Raw genomic sequence first — 19,683 nt, 5'->3', positions numbered from 1 at the left:
TTCTGAAGCCAAATCATAGTTTTGTGTGCCTACTATTTAAATGTACGTATTTTATTCACTTTAAATCTTGCCTATAAGCCACAGTCCTCAAATTTCATTTGCATGCATATTTAAACATGATGTATGGTGATTAGTCATGTGACATGAGAACCCATGCAAATTTGACGCAATGCATTCACACAACATATTTGAAAATGTGCATATGCAAATGCAATTCGAGAGTCACTGTCTCAGTGAATAACATCTTAAATATTGTTGTAATGTTATTAAAAGTCAGATTGACTTTTATGATGTTTTTCTTCTTCTTCTTCTCCTCAGAGATTCTGCTAAAATTTTCCTTTTGTGTTCCCAGGAAGAAAGAAAATCATACAGATTTGGAACTACACGAGGTTGAGTAAATAATGACAGAATTTTCATTTTGGGGTGAACTGTACCTTTTAATAAAAGGTACTTATTTTAAGTTTTGTCTTTTCCAGCTCAAAATATGGAGCTTCTTGTGGAGATGACATTCCATCAATGTGCTGAATAAGAGACAAACAGATCTGAAAGTGTGAAAGAGCCACTGAATGGAATGCTGTTGCCTGCTTTAACAGAGTTCAACAGTGACTTTAGTTGTTCGTGACATCACATGTAACTTGAGACTGCATTGAGAAGCTCCCTCCCTTTCAGGGTTTTTTCCTCCATGTGCTTCCCACCCTTGCCTCCTGCCTTACTCCCTTCAGTGAAAGCACACTGTCCTCTCTCTCTTTCTCTTTTGGGCTCTACTTTAACCTTTTAACAACTGGGATAAAAAGCAACACCTCAAGCAAGAAAAGCTCTCAGAGAATGCTTCACCAGCACTGCCTTTGAGAAAACATCAACTGCCATTTAAAAGGGTGAGAGAGTCTTTTTTTTCTTCTGAGTATCTGTTGTACTGCCTGAGCACATGGGCTAAAAAATCAGATTGCAGTTGACAGGAAAGGCTTAATGGCTTAGGAGAGTTTTGTTAACATAATTATAGCTTTCATTGTGTTCTATAAGCTGTTAGTCCGTCATACAGTTTGCTCTTTGATTGCAATTAATTGAATTTTCAAGGGTCTTTTTTATAACAATTAAAAAAAAGAGTTTTATTATTTGTTTTTCTCCTTAGTCACCCTTGTGGTAAAGAATATGGCTAAATATGACTGAAGATAATAGCATGTGAGTTGCAAAGGAAAATCTTTTCTATGCACACTGTACATGACGTTATGTGGGTATCATGTATCCGATCGCAAGACTAGAATTAACTCGAGCCAGATATAAAAGGCCACTAGCTGATTTGGACTTTCACAGACTAGACATAAATTAATGGAAATATAGGGCAGTTCATATGTTCATGTGTCTTTTACTACGTCTTTGACCCACCCAACATATCAGCAAAAAAACAAAGTCACTCTTTCTTTGTGAGGTTTTTGTTTAGAATAGATTACATGCATAGAATGATTCTTTCAAGCTGAACTACCATAACAATGTAAGAAAATAATCTTGATAAACATTAGTTTAGATGTCAGTATATCATGCAGTATGTTCATATTTTCTTAGTTTTTCATTGTTCCACAAATTCTTTTATAATTTGCTAGGTAAAAGTGATTTATATACTGCAATTCATGGATATATTTAAGTCTTCTCAGACTAAATCCGGACTATGAAGACCTCAAAATATCCAAACATCCAAATTGTTGCGCAACGTGTAATGGTACACCCCAATGCATTTAGAAGTATGTTAAAATGATTGATTTAGTGAAGGCATTTCAAGAGTAGCTAGGTCATGTATTCGGGGAAAGAGACATCAAATCTCATTGAACTTCGTAACATCAGTTTGGTTGTTCACTAGCCTTGGGGATATCTGCAAACTTTGCAAAGAAAGATTTTTTTTTAAACTCTGCTACAAAGTTACATGGAGGAGCAGAAATGTGTAATTTTTTATGCCATTTGAATCATTCATCAGAATACGCTTTGCTTTCCTTCTATATAGTATGGGAAAACCAGTATAGTCATGTCAAATGACTAGGTTTTCCAAAATAGTATATCTACACAATACCTGGATGTTCACCTGCTGGCAATTTTGCATCCAGCAGACACTTTGCTATCCCAAATGAGGCCATGGGAACTGTAACTGTAAGCCACTCTTTTCAAGTGCAGTTGTTAAAACTTGTTGTTGAAACTTGTTTGTCATGGTTAAATTATATTTGTTAACTCCCAAGTGCGTTATTTTTGTGGTTGTTATTATTAGTATGTAGCAGTCAAAGGACAATGGTGACATTTTAGATATGCTTGGTAATGTTTTTATACTGCACAACTGCCTACCTAAAGTATTTATCGATGATTGAGAAGTCAGTGTATTCCTCAGCAATTTCAGCACATACTCTGAAATTATGTGATTTTAGAAGCAGCAACTGTTTTAAAACAAGTTTTACTGTGTATTTTCCTTATCTGCCATTGGCCAGCCAAGCAGATAGTCGCATCATGCCATTGGTTGTGCTAATGTTGATATGTTGGGTTGGTCAGGATGCTCAAACAGAGCAATGTATTGATAGCACACCAGTGGTTACCCTTTTTCAGTCTTTAAATGGCTTTTTTTATATAGTTTCTGCATGTAGAGAAAGTATTTTAATATGTTAACTTTAACTTTAAAATGTTGTTTAATGCTATTTTCTTTATTTTTTTGTGAAATCTAAGTGAAATTTAAGCAGAAAGAACAACAATTTAATTTTGTGGAGTTTGTGCTGCTGAGAGCGTGACTTAATGTCATTTTTTTAAAACAATTTTAGCTGTTGACTTCAGGTGAAGCACTTCCTGTTGTATTGTAATCTTTGAAGCACATAAAGTGCTTTGGTTTACTTCACAGACAGTATGAATAATCCCACAATGTACCATACCACTGTTATCTGAAAGGAAAAGTAGAGGAAATCATTATCATGTGAAAAATGAAAAGGAATGTGTATATATTAATTTTTTAGAGGGCACAATGTAGACACTGAAGTTGTGACCCACACAATTGATAAACCTCAAGTGGTTTCCGTTGCTCTTTTAAACGGATGTCCTGGACATATTGAATGTACATGGCCCCAGGAGTGGAAATGAGCATGCGGAGAGATCAGCGAGTGCATTGTGTGGTCTACAACAATGACCAGACCTGGTTTTTTACTTTGACTTCCACTGTTTGCGTCTTTGGGGTTTAAAAGTAAATTCATAGTGATGTGGAAAATATGTTAGTGCTATTATATTAGTAAAACTTACTACGAGTTCAATCGAGCCTGAATTTTGGCACACAGATGTATGCGGCCTCTGAGCTGAAGGGATCATATTATCTCATGGGAATATTCTGGAAATTCAAGTATGGGCAAGTACACTTATGTGTCTGCCATAAAAAGAGCATTTAAGCACTGTAATACACCTCTAGCCAAGGCCTTAAAATAAATAGCAATAGTGTGAGATGTTGACATAGGGAGAGAGCCTATAGAGAATGAGAGTTGAACGACAGGAAATGGATGAAGGAATGCGAGTGGAATGGGTGGAGAGATGGCTATTTAGCTCTGATGGTAAATGGCTGAACATAGTATAGAGGTTGGGAAATACTAACCTGCCAAATCTTGTCCACAAACTATTGTTGCAACATTATAAATGCGATTTAAAGGTATTTGGTCACAGTTTTAGTTAAGTGTAGTGCACTACCATTTAAAAATTTGGGGTCAGAAAGATTTTTTTAATGTTTTTTTTTATGTTCTTACACACTGACCAAGGCTTCATTTATTTGATAAAAAAATACAATAAAAACAGTAATATTGTGATTTTTTTTCCCCACAAATTTAAAATAGCTGTTTGATTACATTTTAAAATGCGATTTATGTGATAGCAAAGCTGATCCTTGTGTCACATGATCTTTCATTTCTTATTATCATCAATGTTGAAAACAGTTGTGCTGATAATTCAAAAGAACAGCATTTATTTGAAATAGAAATTTTTCATTGTATCGTAAACTGCCAAACAATATTCAAAATTATTACAATTATAGTTTCTAAATTAAATGTTGATGTTTCGATAACCAACATTTCACTTCACAAAGCACGTTTAAAGGCACAGTATGTAAAGTTTCGCCGCTAGAGGTCGCTTATTTAAAACAATAACACGTTGTGATGCCGTGAATGAGTGTGGAATCATGGGAGTTGTTGTCTTCACCTCCACAGCCGATGGAAAGCAATCCGACGCATAAATCATGCTCCTGGATGAGCTAATGTATTATTTAGTTTTATTAATGTTACTGTAAATGAAGCATGTTTTTATCATTCTTGTATGTTGCAGTGGGTCACTGCCGCCCCTTTTGTTTTGTTTATGCATATTATATGATTAATGTTATGATTAAAGTAACATGTTACTCGAGGTAAATCAAGAAAACAAGATACTGAAACAATCGGGCTAACTGCATTGAGCTATATAACAACGATTAGTTTTCTGTCGATAAATGTATAAAACAGTTGCTCACCTGTCTAATAAAACAATATATTAAAGCGTCTTTAGTGTTTCATTGGTTTCTATGGAAGTAAAATCGAGGATAACGCGGATATGATGTCATTGACAGGTGATTAAATGACAAGGCCCGTTACACAGGTTAAAATAACAGTTCTGGTGGTTTTTGGAAATGTTAATCCAAAAATCTTACATATTGTGCCTTTAATGCAGTATGCATAGTATTTTCTTTTACCTTATAGTTCTTTTACCATGGTTTCTGAGGATGAGGATATATGTCACACAAGCTGTCATGTACACCAACCATGTAGGCATCTGCCTAATTTGATAAGCTTCTACTAGGTGACAGTTTAATTTTCACCAAAAAACTGCTAATTGGATGAATCAAGATGATAATCCTATTTGACTAAATTATTTGAGCATGATTATATGGTTAAATGCTGTTTTTTGTTTTCCTCTGCAGTCTGAAAGTTGAGAACCAGTGTGTTTTAGTTTACTATTCGTAGGGGTAAAGGGTCAGTAGTTTTTCGATGTCACAGTGCACCTCTCTTTGCCACCCTCCCCCACCTCTTTCTTTTTCTTTCTCTTTTTCCCAGCCCCTCAATGTCCCTACTACCCACCCTGCATGTTTTAACTGAGTGCTAAGAAGCTTAAACAAATAGCTCAGTGACTCCCTGACATTTAAGCGGAAAGGTTATCTGGGCCAACATTTAGCATTTAAAAATCAGACCCACAGAAGGATTATAAACAGTCATCTAGTGCTGCATTGAGGAAAGCTGCCCCAGGTAACAGCCAATCTGGTCACACTAGTATTTTACACTTGATCAGGCAGGTATTGGGAGTGGTGCTTGGTACGTACGAGGTGGTCTTGTCGCAGAGAGATTCTTTTTCTCCTCTTGTCTGTAGGCAAGCTGTCTTCAGGGTGAAATTCTTGGCAAATACATTGTGCGATGTTTTGCAGCTGACAGATATAATTTATAGGGGATTTTTCCATGAAAAGGTTTTTGGTGTTCATTTATTAAGACTTTCCTCTCTAGAAATATGCAAGTTAGAATCCGTTCCATGTCTGATTGTTTCAGCCTTTGAGAAGTGATCAGTTGTGTACTGTTTTAAGACTAAAGAACAAGTTAACGAACTCTTCCCCTCTGGAATGTTGTCCAGTTGGTTTCAACCTATAGTTTACATATGACTCAATGACTCATGCCACCAGCAATGTGACATGGTATATTGCTTTTAAAGCTCATGTAATTCTCTAAACTGGTTTGTGCTGTTGGTAACACGTTACAATATGGTTCTATTAAGCAGGTTCTAATATGTTAATAGTTTACATAGGCTATAATAAATAACATTACCTAGATTAATAAATGCTGTAAAAAGTGTTGTCCATTTTTAGTTCATAATGTATGATGCAATGTTAACTAATTGAACATTAAAGTGTTGTTTTATATAGAATCTCAGAAGATCAAGCTGTCACCAATGTATTTTGAATACTGCATGTTTTGTTTTGTTTTAGTATTATTTATAGACCATATTTATTAATGCTTATATTTTAATATTTTCAGTTTTCATTTTAATTTAGTAATTTTACTATGTGCTTTTTACATATATATATATATATATATATATATATATATATTTACCTTTAATTTATTTTTTAATATTAATACATAATGCAAAAATAAGTAATTTCCGAAGTTTTACATCTAATATTCTATTTCAGCTTTATTTCAATTAAAAAAAGGTTTAATAACAATAACAACACTGATTGTTTATGATGTACTTTAATTGTATACATTTACGTTGTACATAATTTATCATTATATAAAATTTTCAGATAGATTGTTAATGCTGTTAAATACAGGCTTTTATACTTCTGTTATTCAGTACTGTACAATTTATTCTGTATTTAATAAACAACTATACAAAAAAAATCTGTAAATCTTTTAGCAGTGAGTTTAAGCAAGAAATAATGATTATGAGATTATGAGAAACATACTTCCACAATGCTTTATTATTGTTTAATTGTGTGCCTGCAGGCATACATCTTTATTACAGATTGAGCAATTCTCCATGCCAGCCTTCAGACTTATAACAGAATTACTATTCAGCCTGATTGGTCAGACACTTTAATGACTTTTACCATACAGTGTGGAATTTTGCCAGACCACAGTACAAAAGGTCAACATCTCTGGCAACTGAATGCTAAACCTTGGAAACTATATAGAGGCAATTCATTAGTCAGATGAGGCTAACAAGATTCACAGACTTTTAGAAGGCTTGTGTCACTTTTATATTCACTCAGCTGTGTATGCTAATTGGCTTGGTGAAACAATTTTCAGAGTATTCATTTATTAGTATTTAATTTTGTCCCAGACACCTTGAACGATGTAGTCATATTAATAACATTCTAATTTCATAACATTCCCTAAAATCTCAATTACTCCAGAGTTTCACATATTATATTTTTAAACTTCAGCACCTTTCATTTTATAATCGTACTTCTGTTGTCAGATTTCTTTGCTGTGTGTGAGGAAATTCCAAGGTGTGAATCACCATGTGCTGGCTGTATGTAATTATTACAACAAATCTTATCAAGTTTTTTGGTACAAGGTTTGGAAAGCAGTTTGGGAACTACAGCTGGCAGGGGCTGCTGGAAAACATCCAAACCTCCAAAGCTTGAGCCACGTATTCAAACTTGTGGGCTGAATGTGACTGTGAATTTCATTTCCAACAGCAATTCGCCTTGTTGCTTCTACCCACAGCATTTCACAGTGTCTTATAAACACACTGATCTCATATTTGTTTACATTTTTCTGACAGATTCACCTTGGCATTGGAAAGAGATTTTTTCCATTTACACTTTCTTACGTGTTTGAGACACTGTGAGAGAATTCGCATACATGCGGAAAGAAACATTCTTAGTAGAGCTGTTTGAGTCACATGCTGTTATGTTTGTGAGTATGCGACCATCATTCCTGCCATATGGAATAGATCCCACTGATTTCAACATCTGAACCATTAGTAGTTTGCAAGCCACTACTGAGTTAATGTATAACATACTAGTGATGGCCTGACTGATGTCAGTCATAATAATGAAGCACTTTTCAATCAATACTGTGCACACTAGAACCACTACACACACCCATACGTCAATTCGGGTTATTATAGTTAACTAAAACTAAAACCATAGAAAAAAACAACATTTCTCATTTTCATTAGTTTAACTTGATGTACTAAAATAACTAAAACTGAAATAAAATTAATAAAAAAACCTCTAAAAGGAAAAAAAAAAAAAAATCAATGATAGTAAAATAACACGGATCCCCAAACAGCTGCTAAAAGACAGAATGCCAAAGGTAGCGTCTTTCCAGAGGCAGTTTTGTCTGCTCTTGTCAGTCAGTAAAGATTGGATGTGTGTCCCCTTTGGGGATGAGTGTCATAGTAACACAAAAACAAGAAGTATACTACTAAATCTTCCAGGGTTTCTGTCACTATTATGGTGAACACAATGGCTGTAGAGTTACGTAATGATTAAAAAGAGCACACAGGGTTTTTAAGTCAAACATTAATTCCAGAGCTCTTCATTCATCAATGATTTTACACACATAGAGAACGGCATGTTGTACCAAACAAAATTTGCCTAGAAGTGTGGTGTCTGAAATGCCCGTCACATAGGTTCTTAAAAAATGTGCTCTCCTGGAAGCTGTTTCTTTATAAACGATCATTTAAAAGCAAGAATCCAAAATAAACCCAGAATTACAGATTTCGTAGATTCTTGTGTTCTCTTGGGGTTTTTTTTCTTTTCTTCTTCTTGAAACATGAGTCCCCCTAGAGCCAATCACAATAGAGGTGGTGAGAAATGGACACATGGACCTCATGTTTCCTGGATACTTGGCTACATCTTGACAGCTCTCACGGTTTCTCATCGGATAACTTTCAGGAATATTATGGATTAAGAGTCTAAACAGAAAGGATATGAAAAAAGGGTAAAAGAGGGCATTTAAGGGTCTTCAGGTGGTTGCTCTAAAGTAGCTCTAGGATTGCTTCAACGTTTATGTATAGTATAGTACAAATATTGTGCAATATGTGTATGACCAGTGTTCTGATTGTATGTTTTGGTTTTGTGTAAATGGTGCAACATTCTTTGTTGTTACCAGAACAGAGTATATACTGGAATAATGTCTGCTGAAAATTCAGTGCTGTTATCACAGGAATAAATTACATTTTAAAATATATTCAAATATAAAATAGCTATTTTAAATTGTGATAATATTTCACAATATTTTCAATAAAAAAAATACAGTCTTGGTGAGCTTAAGAAGCCTTACTTTCAAAAATGAAAGAATAATTCAAAAACTAAAAAAAAAAAAAACAATTTTCTCATTTTTGTTTTCATATTTCATATTCATAATTTCTGGCTTCAATATTGATCATTTCATATTTGAAATATGAAAGTTATAACATTATTTCTGCAATTGTAATTCCTTTGTAAATGGATTTATGCTAACTCTAAGCAGTTAAACGGTGTAAAAGCACAGTGATATATGCTGTATATATGCTGCTTTAGATGCCTCACAATATAAGGTATTCTTTTGTAGTATTTTAGTCAAACTTCTTTTTTTAATGTTGATTTGTCTTTTTTTTTTTCCTTGCAGATCTACTGTAGAGAAAACAGTTCACTCCTCACTTCACAACCTTTGCTGCTCAAAAGAGAAAAAGAAAGAAAACATACATCATGGAACTTCAGAAACTAACAAACGGTCACCGCCAAGACTTTCAACATCTTGAGGAAGGGTATGTGTCATTTATTAGTAGTGATTTTTCTTTAAGAAAAAAACATTTTACGCTTCCTGTGTCGCTAAATCGGTCACTGCGCATCTATTTTCTGTTGCCTCACAGATGCATGCTAAAAGCGAAGCAAACACACTAGTCAGTTGCTTCACCATGTGCATCTTCAGAACAACACCACAGTCATAAGCAGTTACGTTTATTTTAAGTGAATATTTGGGTAAACTTAAAATGAACCTAAATGGAAAATGTGAGCATTGCAACATCACTGAAATATTTTTTCCAGGGAGTGAGAAATTTAGCAGCATACCACAGCATAGCCTTCACCTCATTAGCACACAGAAATAATCTTGGATTTATGGTCACATTAATGCATTCCATACAGGTTGAACAAATCAGCTGTGTACTATATATCAAATGAAATCATTTGTGATGTATTTTAAACGGCCTGGGTTGTTTAAATATCAAGCACATCAGTTTGTATAATTTTAGGGGCCATCTTGTAAGGTAAAAGGGTTAAATTTGTCTATTTGTTTTAGAGAGTCACCTGAACGAGAGGAGTTTTTGCCACACAAGAGTGATGGAGGAAAACCCCCTCAGTTTACAGATGTGAGTGCAGAAATCAAAGTGCCATCCCATCCAGCTCATATTAATAAAGCGTCCAGTCATAAGTTATTTCCAGGGTATCTGTGGTTGTTGTTTTTCTGGCTTATTGTCTTTTTTTCCTGCTAGTTTGAAGGAAAGACGTCATTTGGAATGTCTGTCTTCAACCTTAGCAATGCTATCATGGGTAGTGGGATTCTGGGACTGTCCTACGCCATGTCCAACACTGGTATCATCCTCTTTCTGTGAGTATTCCAGAATGCACCTCAAATTCTTCACAACTAAGTAAATGTCCTGGAGGTCTGCAGAGTTTTTCTTGAAAATGTGTGACATTTCTAACCATTTGAATGATCAATAACTAATGATGTATTGAACATATAATTCTTTGATCATTTACTATGACAAATCTTCATTCACATTCTTGTCTCATGTCTTGATGTGACAGACATTTTGTTCATTTACTTGTTTATGTTTTGTGTATTCTGCTTGTTTTTAACAGGGTCTTGTTGACCTGCATTGCTGTCTTGTCATCATACTCTGTCCATCTATTGCTGAGGAGCGCAGGGGTTGTGGGTACGACCGATTCAGGAGATTTTGTGTTCATGTTTTAAAACATGATTTAAAATGCTTCTGTTATAAAAAGAGACTTTTTACAATTGCTCTGGGACCAATACATCGATTTTGCATTGTTTTCTAATTGAATACAGTATTTAATTCAATTTAAATTTCAGAATGTCTCAGTTTTTTTGCGTCACCCTTTTGATTTTATGACAATGATGAATAGTTGAGTAAATGAAAACTTTCAGTCTAAAGCTTTTTGATTATTTCCAGGTTGTAATTAGATTTTAACTGTGATATTTGGTGGTGTCAGACTTTTGGACCCCGCTACATATGAGATTTGAGGCTAAATCATTAATTACTAACCAGTAATATTGTCCGTACAGGTATTCGCGCTTATGAACAACTAGGTAAACGAGCATTTGGACACCCGGGAAAAATACTGGCAGCTCTCGTCATAACATTACACAACATTGGTGGTATGTTGAAGCTTTGGCTTGGTTCTGATCTCATTTCTAAATAGTTTTTTTTCTCTGACTCTTTCCTTGAACACTTTAAACAGGTCCAGTTATACTGATTATAATTTATTATTATCCATTAGATTGAAACAGTATCTCTCTATAATTTGTTATGTTAGTAGGATTGAATAAATACCATGAAAATGTATATTTATAAAGGCTTTTAAAGTATTATAAAGCCTTTAAAAATACAGTGATGTGATTTAGGAGCAGAATAGATATTGTGCATAGAATGTTAGTGGCACTATGTTACATAACGTTCCCTCTAAGACTAGTAACAAATGTTTTGTCCTGCCAGAAGTATTGTAATATATTTTGGCTCTCTAAACTTGGCAACATACAGTACAGTCCAAAAGTTTGGAACCACTGCAACATTTTATACTGTAAAAGATGTGTCAGAAATAAATAAACAAGGATCTACAGTACAGTCCAAAAGTTTGGAACCACTAAGATTTTTAATGTTTTAAAAGAAGTTTCGTCTGCTCACCAAGGCTACATTTATTTAATTAAAAATACAGTAAAAAACAGTAATATTGTGAAATATTATTACAATTTAAAATAACTGTGTACTATTTAAATATATTTGACATAAGTAATTTATTCCTGTGATGCAAAGCTGAATTTTCAGCATCGTTACTCCAGTCTTCAGTGTCACATGATCCTTCAGAAATCATTCTAATATGCTGATTTGGTGCTCAAGAAACATTTAATGTGTACAATTGTACAAAATATTTGTGAACAATATTTTTTTTTCAGGATTATTTGATGAATAGAAAGTTCAAAAGAACAATGTTTATTTGAAATCTAATCTTTTGTAACATTATAAATGTCTTTACTGCCACTTTTGATTGATTTAATGCATCCTTGCTGAATAAAAGTATTAATTTCTTTAATTTCTTTTCAAAAAAATAAAAATATAAATTCTTACTGACCCCAAACTTTTGAATGGTAGTGTATAATGCTACAGAAGCTTTGTATTCCAGATAAATGCTGTTCTTTTGAACTTTCTATTCATCAAGGAATCCTGAAAAAAAAGTACACAATTGTTTTCAACATTTAAAATAATCATAAATGTTTATTGAGCAGCAAATCAGCATATTAGAATGATTTCTGAAGGATCATGTGACACTGAAGACTGGAGTAACGATGCTGAAAATTCAGCTTTGCATCACAGGAATAAATTACTTTGTCAAATATATTCAAATAGAAAACAGTTATTTTAAATTGTAATAATATTTCACAATATTACTGTTTTTTACTGTATTTTTAATTAAACAAATGTAGCCTTGGTGAGCAGACGAAACTTCTTTTAAAAACATTAAAAATCTTAGTTGTTCCAAACTTTTGGACTGTACTGTAGATACTTGTTTATTTATTTCTGACACATCTTTTACAGTATAAAATGTTGCAGTGCAAAATATTAAATATGGCTATGTGTAAACTATAATAAAAATGTGCATCTGCTATTTAGATGGGTGTCAGTATGACCAAACTGTGTATGATGTATCCGTTTCTCTATCTTTCAGCTATGTCTAGCTACCTCTTCATTGTGAAGTATGAATTACCTCTGGTTATTCAGGCTTTCCTTGGCCTTCATCATAGCAGTGGGTGAGAAACACAATCATATGCTTCTCCCCGTGTTTTCCTAATGAGTCTAATTTAATCTAGCCAAGAATTAGATCAAATGTTTGGGTCATCCAAGGTAACTACTGGTGCATTCCAACCTCAGAGCGTTCCAAATCCTCCATAAACATTTGCTACATTCCTTCCAATAGGTGAGTAGGCTGGCTTTTCATCTTCTGTATTCTCTCTCTCTTTATTTTTTGCTTTAAGTGAGTGGTTCCTGAATGGCAACTATCTAATTGTCATTGTGTCCATTTGTGTCATCTTGCCACTTGCCCTGATGAGACAGCTTGGTAAGCCATTCTGCTTTGTACTGGTTGTGTATCCACCATCCTTCCTATTTGCTTGTCCCATGACCAGTTTTTTTAATACTGTCCTCCTCTGACTTGTAAAACACTGCTTTACTAACACACACATTTGAAAGAGTCCATGGCTTTTTCTGTAGAGTCCTGCAGTGGAATCCAGAATGATGTTATGATGTTCTAAAGAACATTTTGTGTCTGGTTTAGGTATAATATGTTTTAAAATCTACAAATCTTAATTTTTGTTGAGAGCACTGATTTGTAACCCAAAACAAATTGCAACAAAGCACTGTGAACTGGTGCTGGAATCAAGTCAAGTCAATTTTTTTTGTATAGCACTTTTTACAATACGAATTGCTAGGGCTGCACGATTTATCCTGATTAAACTGCACACGATTCGGCAAAGACTGCGATTATTTTATGTACAGCTTGCCAGAGCTGTACGGCTCTGTGATCGGTAGTAAGTGCTTCTCCATCTGAAAGCCAGATGGCGCTCTTGCGCAGAAACTCCAAATATGCCTTGCCATAGAAGTAGATAACACATGTCATTCCAGTAAATTCCTATGGTCATCATACTACCATTGTAGCTGAATAAACATAAGATTGACTAATAAACACACGACTGCATTATTCTGCGTAAGAAGCCACAACATCTCACAGAAGGATGCTTAACTGTCGTTATGAATTGAGTTTGGAGTAAAAACATGTTATTAAATGTTGTCTTTTGTTGGACAAGATGTTAATAAATGCTTCTAATGTCTGGAAAGATGTTTGACGCGTGTTTTATTTTTTCAGATGTACATTATAAGCGACTCAAACTCGCAGTGCTTTCAGATAGATTAGCATTTAGAGCCATGCTTCATTGACAGGCTGCACATAAAAAATAATCATAGCCTTTGCGATTTCATAATCACATTTAAGCGTGTATTGTGTGATAAATAATGCAGCCCATCTTCATGCGACTATAAGAAGGGATAGTTCACCCAAAAATGAAAATTTTATGTTTATCTGCTTACCCCCAGCGCATTCAAGATGTAGGTGACTTTGTTTCTTCAGTAGAACACAAATGATGATTTTTAACGTTGCTGTCTGTCAGTCAAATAATGCGAGTGAATGGGAACTCTATCAATAAGATTTGAAAAAACATGCACAGACAAATCCAAATTAAACCCTGCGGCTCGTGACGACACATTGATGTCCTAAGACACGAAAAGATCTGTTTGTGCGAGAAACTGAACAGTATTTATATCATTTTTTACCTCTAAAACACCATAATGTCCAACTGTGTTCAGCACTTGGTTAGTGAGGTCTGATCGCGCTCTGACAACAACAGTGATGTCTCGCACTGTTTTAGAGATAAAATATGATATAAATACTGTTCGGTTTCTTGCACAAACAGATCGCTTCGTGTCTTAGGACATCAATGTGTCGTCACAAGACGCAGGGTTTAATTTGGATTTGTCTGTGCATGTTTTTTTTTTACTCTTATTGATAGAGTTCCCATCCACTCGCATTATTTGACTGACAGACTGCAACAGTTGGAGTTAAAAATCATCAATTGTGTTCTACTGAAGAAACAAAGTCACCTACATCTTGGATGCGCTAGGGGTAAGCAGATAAACATCAAATTTTCATTTCTAGGTGAACTATCCCTTTAAGTCTTATAGTCGCATTTAGTAGATTAGAACTAGGCGATAATATGGTTTACATTTTTTGGAATAATGTCTGTTGTTTGTTGCAGGGTACCTGGGCTATACCAGTGGCTTCTCTCTGACATGTATGGTTTTCTTCCTGATCTCAGTAAGTGTTGATGACTTAATGCTGCGGTCTTTGTGAGGTCTTTTGAAAAAAGATCAAAAGAACACTCAAAACCTCTCTGGTTTAACTCTGTCTGTTCCATTTTTTTTTTTACTTTATGTTTATGTTTGTGTTTCCTAGGTCATCTATAAGAAGTTCAATATCCCTTGTCCTTTTGATGGTTTCACCAACCACACTGCTGAGAACATATCTATTGATGGTGAATGTGAAGCTAAATACTTCACCATTAATCAGCAGGTTAGGAATGGTTTTCATCATTGCAATAATCTATTCAGGAAGTTTGTTTCTGAGTATCATTTTTAACCCTTTATGACCTGCAGCCCAGGTGGACAAACTATTGTCATTATAGCTCTTAACAGACAGGAAATGCTCAGTACATAGATAGAAATACTGTTACCAAGCAACTACTGCTTTCAGTATGATGACATAAGTGTGGTACTGCCTCATTACATGAGATCAGACACGGCTTTGTGTAATTTCATTTACTCTGTTTGTCTTGCAGACAGCCTACACAGTTCCCATCTTGGCCTTCGCTTTTGTATGCCACCCTGAAGTGCTGCCGATCTACACCGAGCTGCGCAAGTACGTTAAGAACGCACACACTCTCTGTGAAAATATTCATGACCACTAATAATTATGGTGGTGACTATTGAAAATAAAACAGTTTTTATTTATTTTAATAGACACTTGTATATCAGTTGTAATATACACTAACATTTATTTATTTTATTTTTTTAAGAAAGTACTTTTATTCAGCAGGGATTTATTAAATTGATCAAAAGTGACAGTAAAGACATTTATAATGTTACAAAAGATTTCTATTTCAAATAAATTCTGTTCTTATAAATATACACATACATACATACAGTACATATGAATTATGTCTGTATTTCTTTGTTGCAAGAAGGGAAACATAAGTCAAAAGTAAATCTCCTTTATTGTTGTTTTGACACCTTTAGTCCCACAAAGAGACGCATGCAGGCCATTGCCAACGTGTCCATCCTGGGGATGTTTGTCATGTATCTGCTCACTGCCATCTTTGGCTACCTCACCTTTTATTGTAAGCACAATTCTGTACAATGCTGCATGTCAGCCATAAAATTTACTTTCAGTTGCTATTCATACAATACTATCACAAAGACAATCATTTCCTTTATTAAAAGAAAAGGAAATGTAATCATCAAATTGTGTTGTGACAACCTGACTTTAGAGGCGAGGCATCACTGATGCTATCTGTTTACAGGCTAGACTGTCATTTTTTTGCAATACTTGTTTCAAAATAATCAATGTGTGTTTTAGCTTTTAGAATAGAACTTATATCTGTTTGTGTGTGTGTGTGTGTGTGTTTAATTTAAACATCTGGAAATAATAGTTAATCTCAATATATATTAATCTCTCTCAGTAAACACAGAGGCAGAACTTCTACACACCTACAGCAAGGTGGATCCTCTGGACACGCTCATCCTCTGTGTGCGTCTGGCCGTGCTGGTGGCCGTGACTCTGACTGTTCCTGTTGTGCTCTTCCCGGTAATGAGACCCTTTATTGACAGTGGTTATATGGTGATTTCTGAATAGCTTTCCTGCTTTTATATTTCTAAGATAAGACTATCCTGTAACATACTGTCAAATGTTAAAGGGATACTCCACCCAAAAATCATTTACTCACCCTCATGCTGTCTCAGAGGTATATGACTTTCTTTCTTCAGATGAACAGAAACAAAGAGTATTAGAAAAATAATACATCTCTCTGAGTTCATGTAATGCAAATGTATGGTAGGCATTTCCTCCGAGGAGGAGGCAAGAGAGTTAGTGCCTCCACAAAAAAAATTGGATGCGAAAATAATCAATATTTCAAAAATTAAACAGCGCAAATATTACAAAATGTGGCATTAAAGAGTGTATAAACCCCCTAGTTTTTCTAAAGTAACAGTGTCCAACAGCAACTCCAGCAGGTAAAGTTACAGTGGGAGTCCACGCCTTTCTTGCTTCCCCTGAGCCCATTGAGTTTTAACAGACCCCCTAAAGTTTGCAGTGGGTTTGGTGGGTTGTAATTAAGAATGAAAGGGAGAAAGTCACGTGAGAGTTGACTGTTGGCCAAGAAGTGTTGGTTTATAGTTTAAAAAGATTAAAGTGTTAGTATTTTTCATACACACAACTGTGGTTTGCCTTCAGAAGAAATTGATTCATCAACTGGGGTCTTATGGATTACCGTCATGTTCAGTTTGTGTGGTTTTTGAAGCGTCAACTTTGGGGGGTCCCATACACTTGCATTATATGGACTCTCAGAGATTGATTAATTTTCTAAAAATCTTTGTTTCCGTTCAGTAGAAGAAAGAAAGTCATATACATCTGGGATGGCATGAGGGTGAGTAAATGAGAAAATGTTCATTTTTGAGTGGAGTTTTCCTTTGTTGAGATTTTTTTTATGCAGGGCAGATAATTACTTTGATTTCTTTGTCGTATTCATTTTTAGATTCGCAGAGCCCTCCTTCAACTTCTGTTCCCCGATAAGCCCTTCCATTGGGTGCGTCACATCTCTATTGCATTGTGTCTCCTTTTTGTTGTCAATCTGCTCGTCATTTTTGTGCCCAACATTCGTGACATTTTCGGCATCATCGGTGAGTATATAAAAAAAATAGTAGATGTGCACCTTAAGAAAAATACCAGTGCAATGCAGCAAAAGAACATTATTGTAGCTTGCATTTCTTGTAGAAGTTTCATTTATTTTTTGTTCATTTCATAGGTGCAACCTCTGCTCCAAGCTTGATCTTCATCCTCCCAGGTCTGTTTTACATCCGAATCGTTTCCACCGAGCCAATGAACTCAAGACCAAAAATTCAGGCAAGTCCCAAACTCTATTCTCTGTTTTGAATCAACGTGGTGTACAAATAAGTCACAAGAGAATTTGATTTAATGTACACATTACGGTTGAATAAAAGTCAGATGTTCTTAGTCATCAAAAGTATCTCCTCCTGCTCTTGTGTTTCAGGCTGCCTGCTTCACTGCGCTAGGCTTCATTTTTATGAGCATGAGCTTGACGTTCATCGCACTGGATTGGGTCTACGGAGAGAATCGAAGTGGAGGAGGTCACTGATCTTCAACCACAATACTGTAAGGGTCCAAAAAGCCTTCTTAGAGGAACACCACCACCCCTTCTCTCTCTTGAATGTGAGAGAAACCAAAACATCACTTAGGCTGGACCCAACTCACCTCAGATCTGTTATCCCACTGAGTAAGGAAAGGACTGATGTCCTGTCATCTTTGAAAATAAAATGGATAAATCCTATGATGTTTCATAGTGGAGGAGTTCTGGGGGAAACAGAAATGTCATGCAATTTTGAGGCTGTTTCTAGAAACAGGCTTCGTAATGATAAATGATGTTTGTGTTGGAGATGGAAGCCCGCTAAATAGCTTTAAAATAATGCAAAAAGATACAGCAGAAGCCAAAATAAATGACTGGAGAGGTTTGTTTTATTGTCTGATGGAGACTAGGAAACATGTTCATCACCTATCATCTGTTCTGTTGTCCCCATCAAATCCAAGCCATAGACCCAGAGTGCAATACTAGGGAAATTGAAACATGTTTCCCTTTTTCAGTTTTTTCATCCAAAAATGTTGCTTATAATAAGAAAATTCAACATCATCTCAGCGTTTTTTTTTTTTTTTTAAATCCGAGAATCAAATTGTTGAAATTCAAGTTATGAAATTGATCAGAAAAACATATATATTTCAGTTTGGAATAAAAATTAGTCATGAAATATTGTGTGATAAAACTGTACTACAATTAAAAAAGACAATCAGCTTTATATTATTTCAGTTTTTTTTTTTTTCCTGCTGGATATCTTTTATTTTGTCAAACAAATGTAAGGTACGTACAGTTGCAGTATTTCGTGGTGCAGTGGGGTGGAATGCCATCTGTTGGAACAGGAACAGATGGATAACTACAATTAAGGTGCTTACATTGCTTACATCACTGTGACGCATCTAATGCAAACAAAACCTAACCTGTGAATTCATTGAATTATGTCATGTACCCATCGATCAGTCACAATCTATCAATAGTATATGGTATCATACATTGTCCAGCCCATCTATATTTATATTTCATTCAGTTTTCATTCAGAGCAATTGATGTAAAAGTAAAATGTCCCTAGAAAAGTAATTGTATAGGACTGGGCGAAAAAACAACACCAGATTAATAAACCCTAATCACACAAATTGGAGAAAAGATTTATAATTTATCACATTTTTTAAAAGTTGTGAAGTGGGACCCAAAAGTCCACACTGAAAAAAACAAAAAAACATGGAAAATCTGGGATTTAAAATCCTGTATTCTGGAAATTAAAGTTTTAGAACTACTATTTTTAAAAGTTTTTACTCAAAACGCCAATAATTACCAAAAACCAAACAACAAAAAGAACAATGAAGAAAAAAAGAACAATTTTCATCCTGATCCCCCTGTAGACTGTGAGACAATGTGAAGCTTGAAAGTGATTTCATGGCAGACCTACTCACAGTGTGCACTCCAGACCATTGCTAAGACCATTAAAAGGATGGCAACCCCCCTCCTCTCCAAGTTCCCAACTGTTCTGCAATGCCTATTTATTATGTTTTAGGAGAAATTAATACCTCCTTTCAATGACTGTGTTTGTTAGTTAATTAGAAAACAGGTGCAAAAATTGTATGAGGTTAAAGATTGGCAGTTCCAATGTGAAACACAAACACCAAAGAGAGTTGGCAGTTGAATAAGTGCCTTTTTCTGCTGCTTTTACATTTGTTTGTTGGTTTACTGAACTGGCCTTTGACTTTGCCATGCCATTTTCAATAAAAATTGTGTGGTCAGTATTAAAAAATGCAATGTATGTATTTATTTTTTGTGTATTTTTTGGTTTGAGTACATTGTCATTTATAAAATCTATTTATTGGATCCCTTATTACATAAGAAATCACTCTGATCAGTATTCGCTTCTTACTGGTCATTCCCTATT

General features: G+C 34.9%; 1 protein-coding gene across 3 annotated transcripts; it reads left to right on the top strand.

Moving 5' to 3' along the window:
• The first annotated feature begins 697 nt into the window (after positions 1 to 697).
• On the top strand, positions 698 to 19,548 carry slc38a5b (solute carrier family 38 member 5b). Of its 3 annotated transcripts, none has more exons than XM_067394809.1 (16): positions 699 to 875; positions 9,141 to 9,279; positions 9,813 to 9,882; positions 10,006 to 10,121; positions 10,376 to 10,449; positions 10,821 to 10,913; positions 12,479 to 12,560; positions 12,786 to 12,868; positions 14,619 to 14,677; positions 14,816 to 14,932; positions 15,198 to 15,277; positions 15,655 to 15,755; positions 16,098 to 16,222; positions 17,169 to 17,313; positions 17,439 to 17,536; positions 17,685 to 19,548. In XM_067394809.1, exons 2-16 carry the CDS (start codon positions 9,221 to 9,223, stop codon positions 17,787 to 17,789), a joined length of 1,407 nt encoding a protein of 468 aa, XP_067250910.1. In that variant the 5' UTR covers positions 699 to 875; positions 9,141 to 9,220; the 3' UTR covers positions 17,790 to 19,548. The 3 variants fall into 3 exon arrangements, with proteins under 3 accessions (XP_067250912.1, XP_067250910.1, XP_067250911.1); XM_067394810.1 differs by lacking the exon at positions 699 to 875 and adding an exon at positions 5,161 to 5,270; XM_067394811.1 differs by lacking the exons at positions 17,439 to 17,536; positions 17,685 to 19,548 and adding an exon at positions 17,021 to 17,060 and having other exon boundaries at positions 698 to 875; positions 17,169 to 17,267.
• The last annotated feature ends 135 nt before the right edge of the window (positions 19,549 to 19,683 follow it).

This window comes from Chanodichthys erythropterus, chromosome 9 (genome assembly GCF_024489055.1).
Source record: "Chanodichthys erythropterus isolate Z2021 chromosome 9, ASM2448905v1, whole genome shotgun sequence".
Taxonomy (NCBI): Eukaryota; Metazoa; Chordata; class Actinopteri; order Cypriniformes; family Xenocyprididae; genus Chanodichthys; species Chanodichthys erythropterus.
Note: the sequence above shows the minus strand (reverse complement) of the source record. Positions and strands in the feature narration are given on the sequence as shown.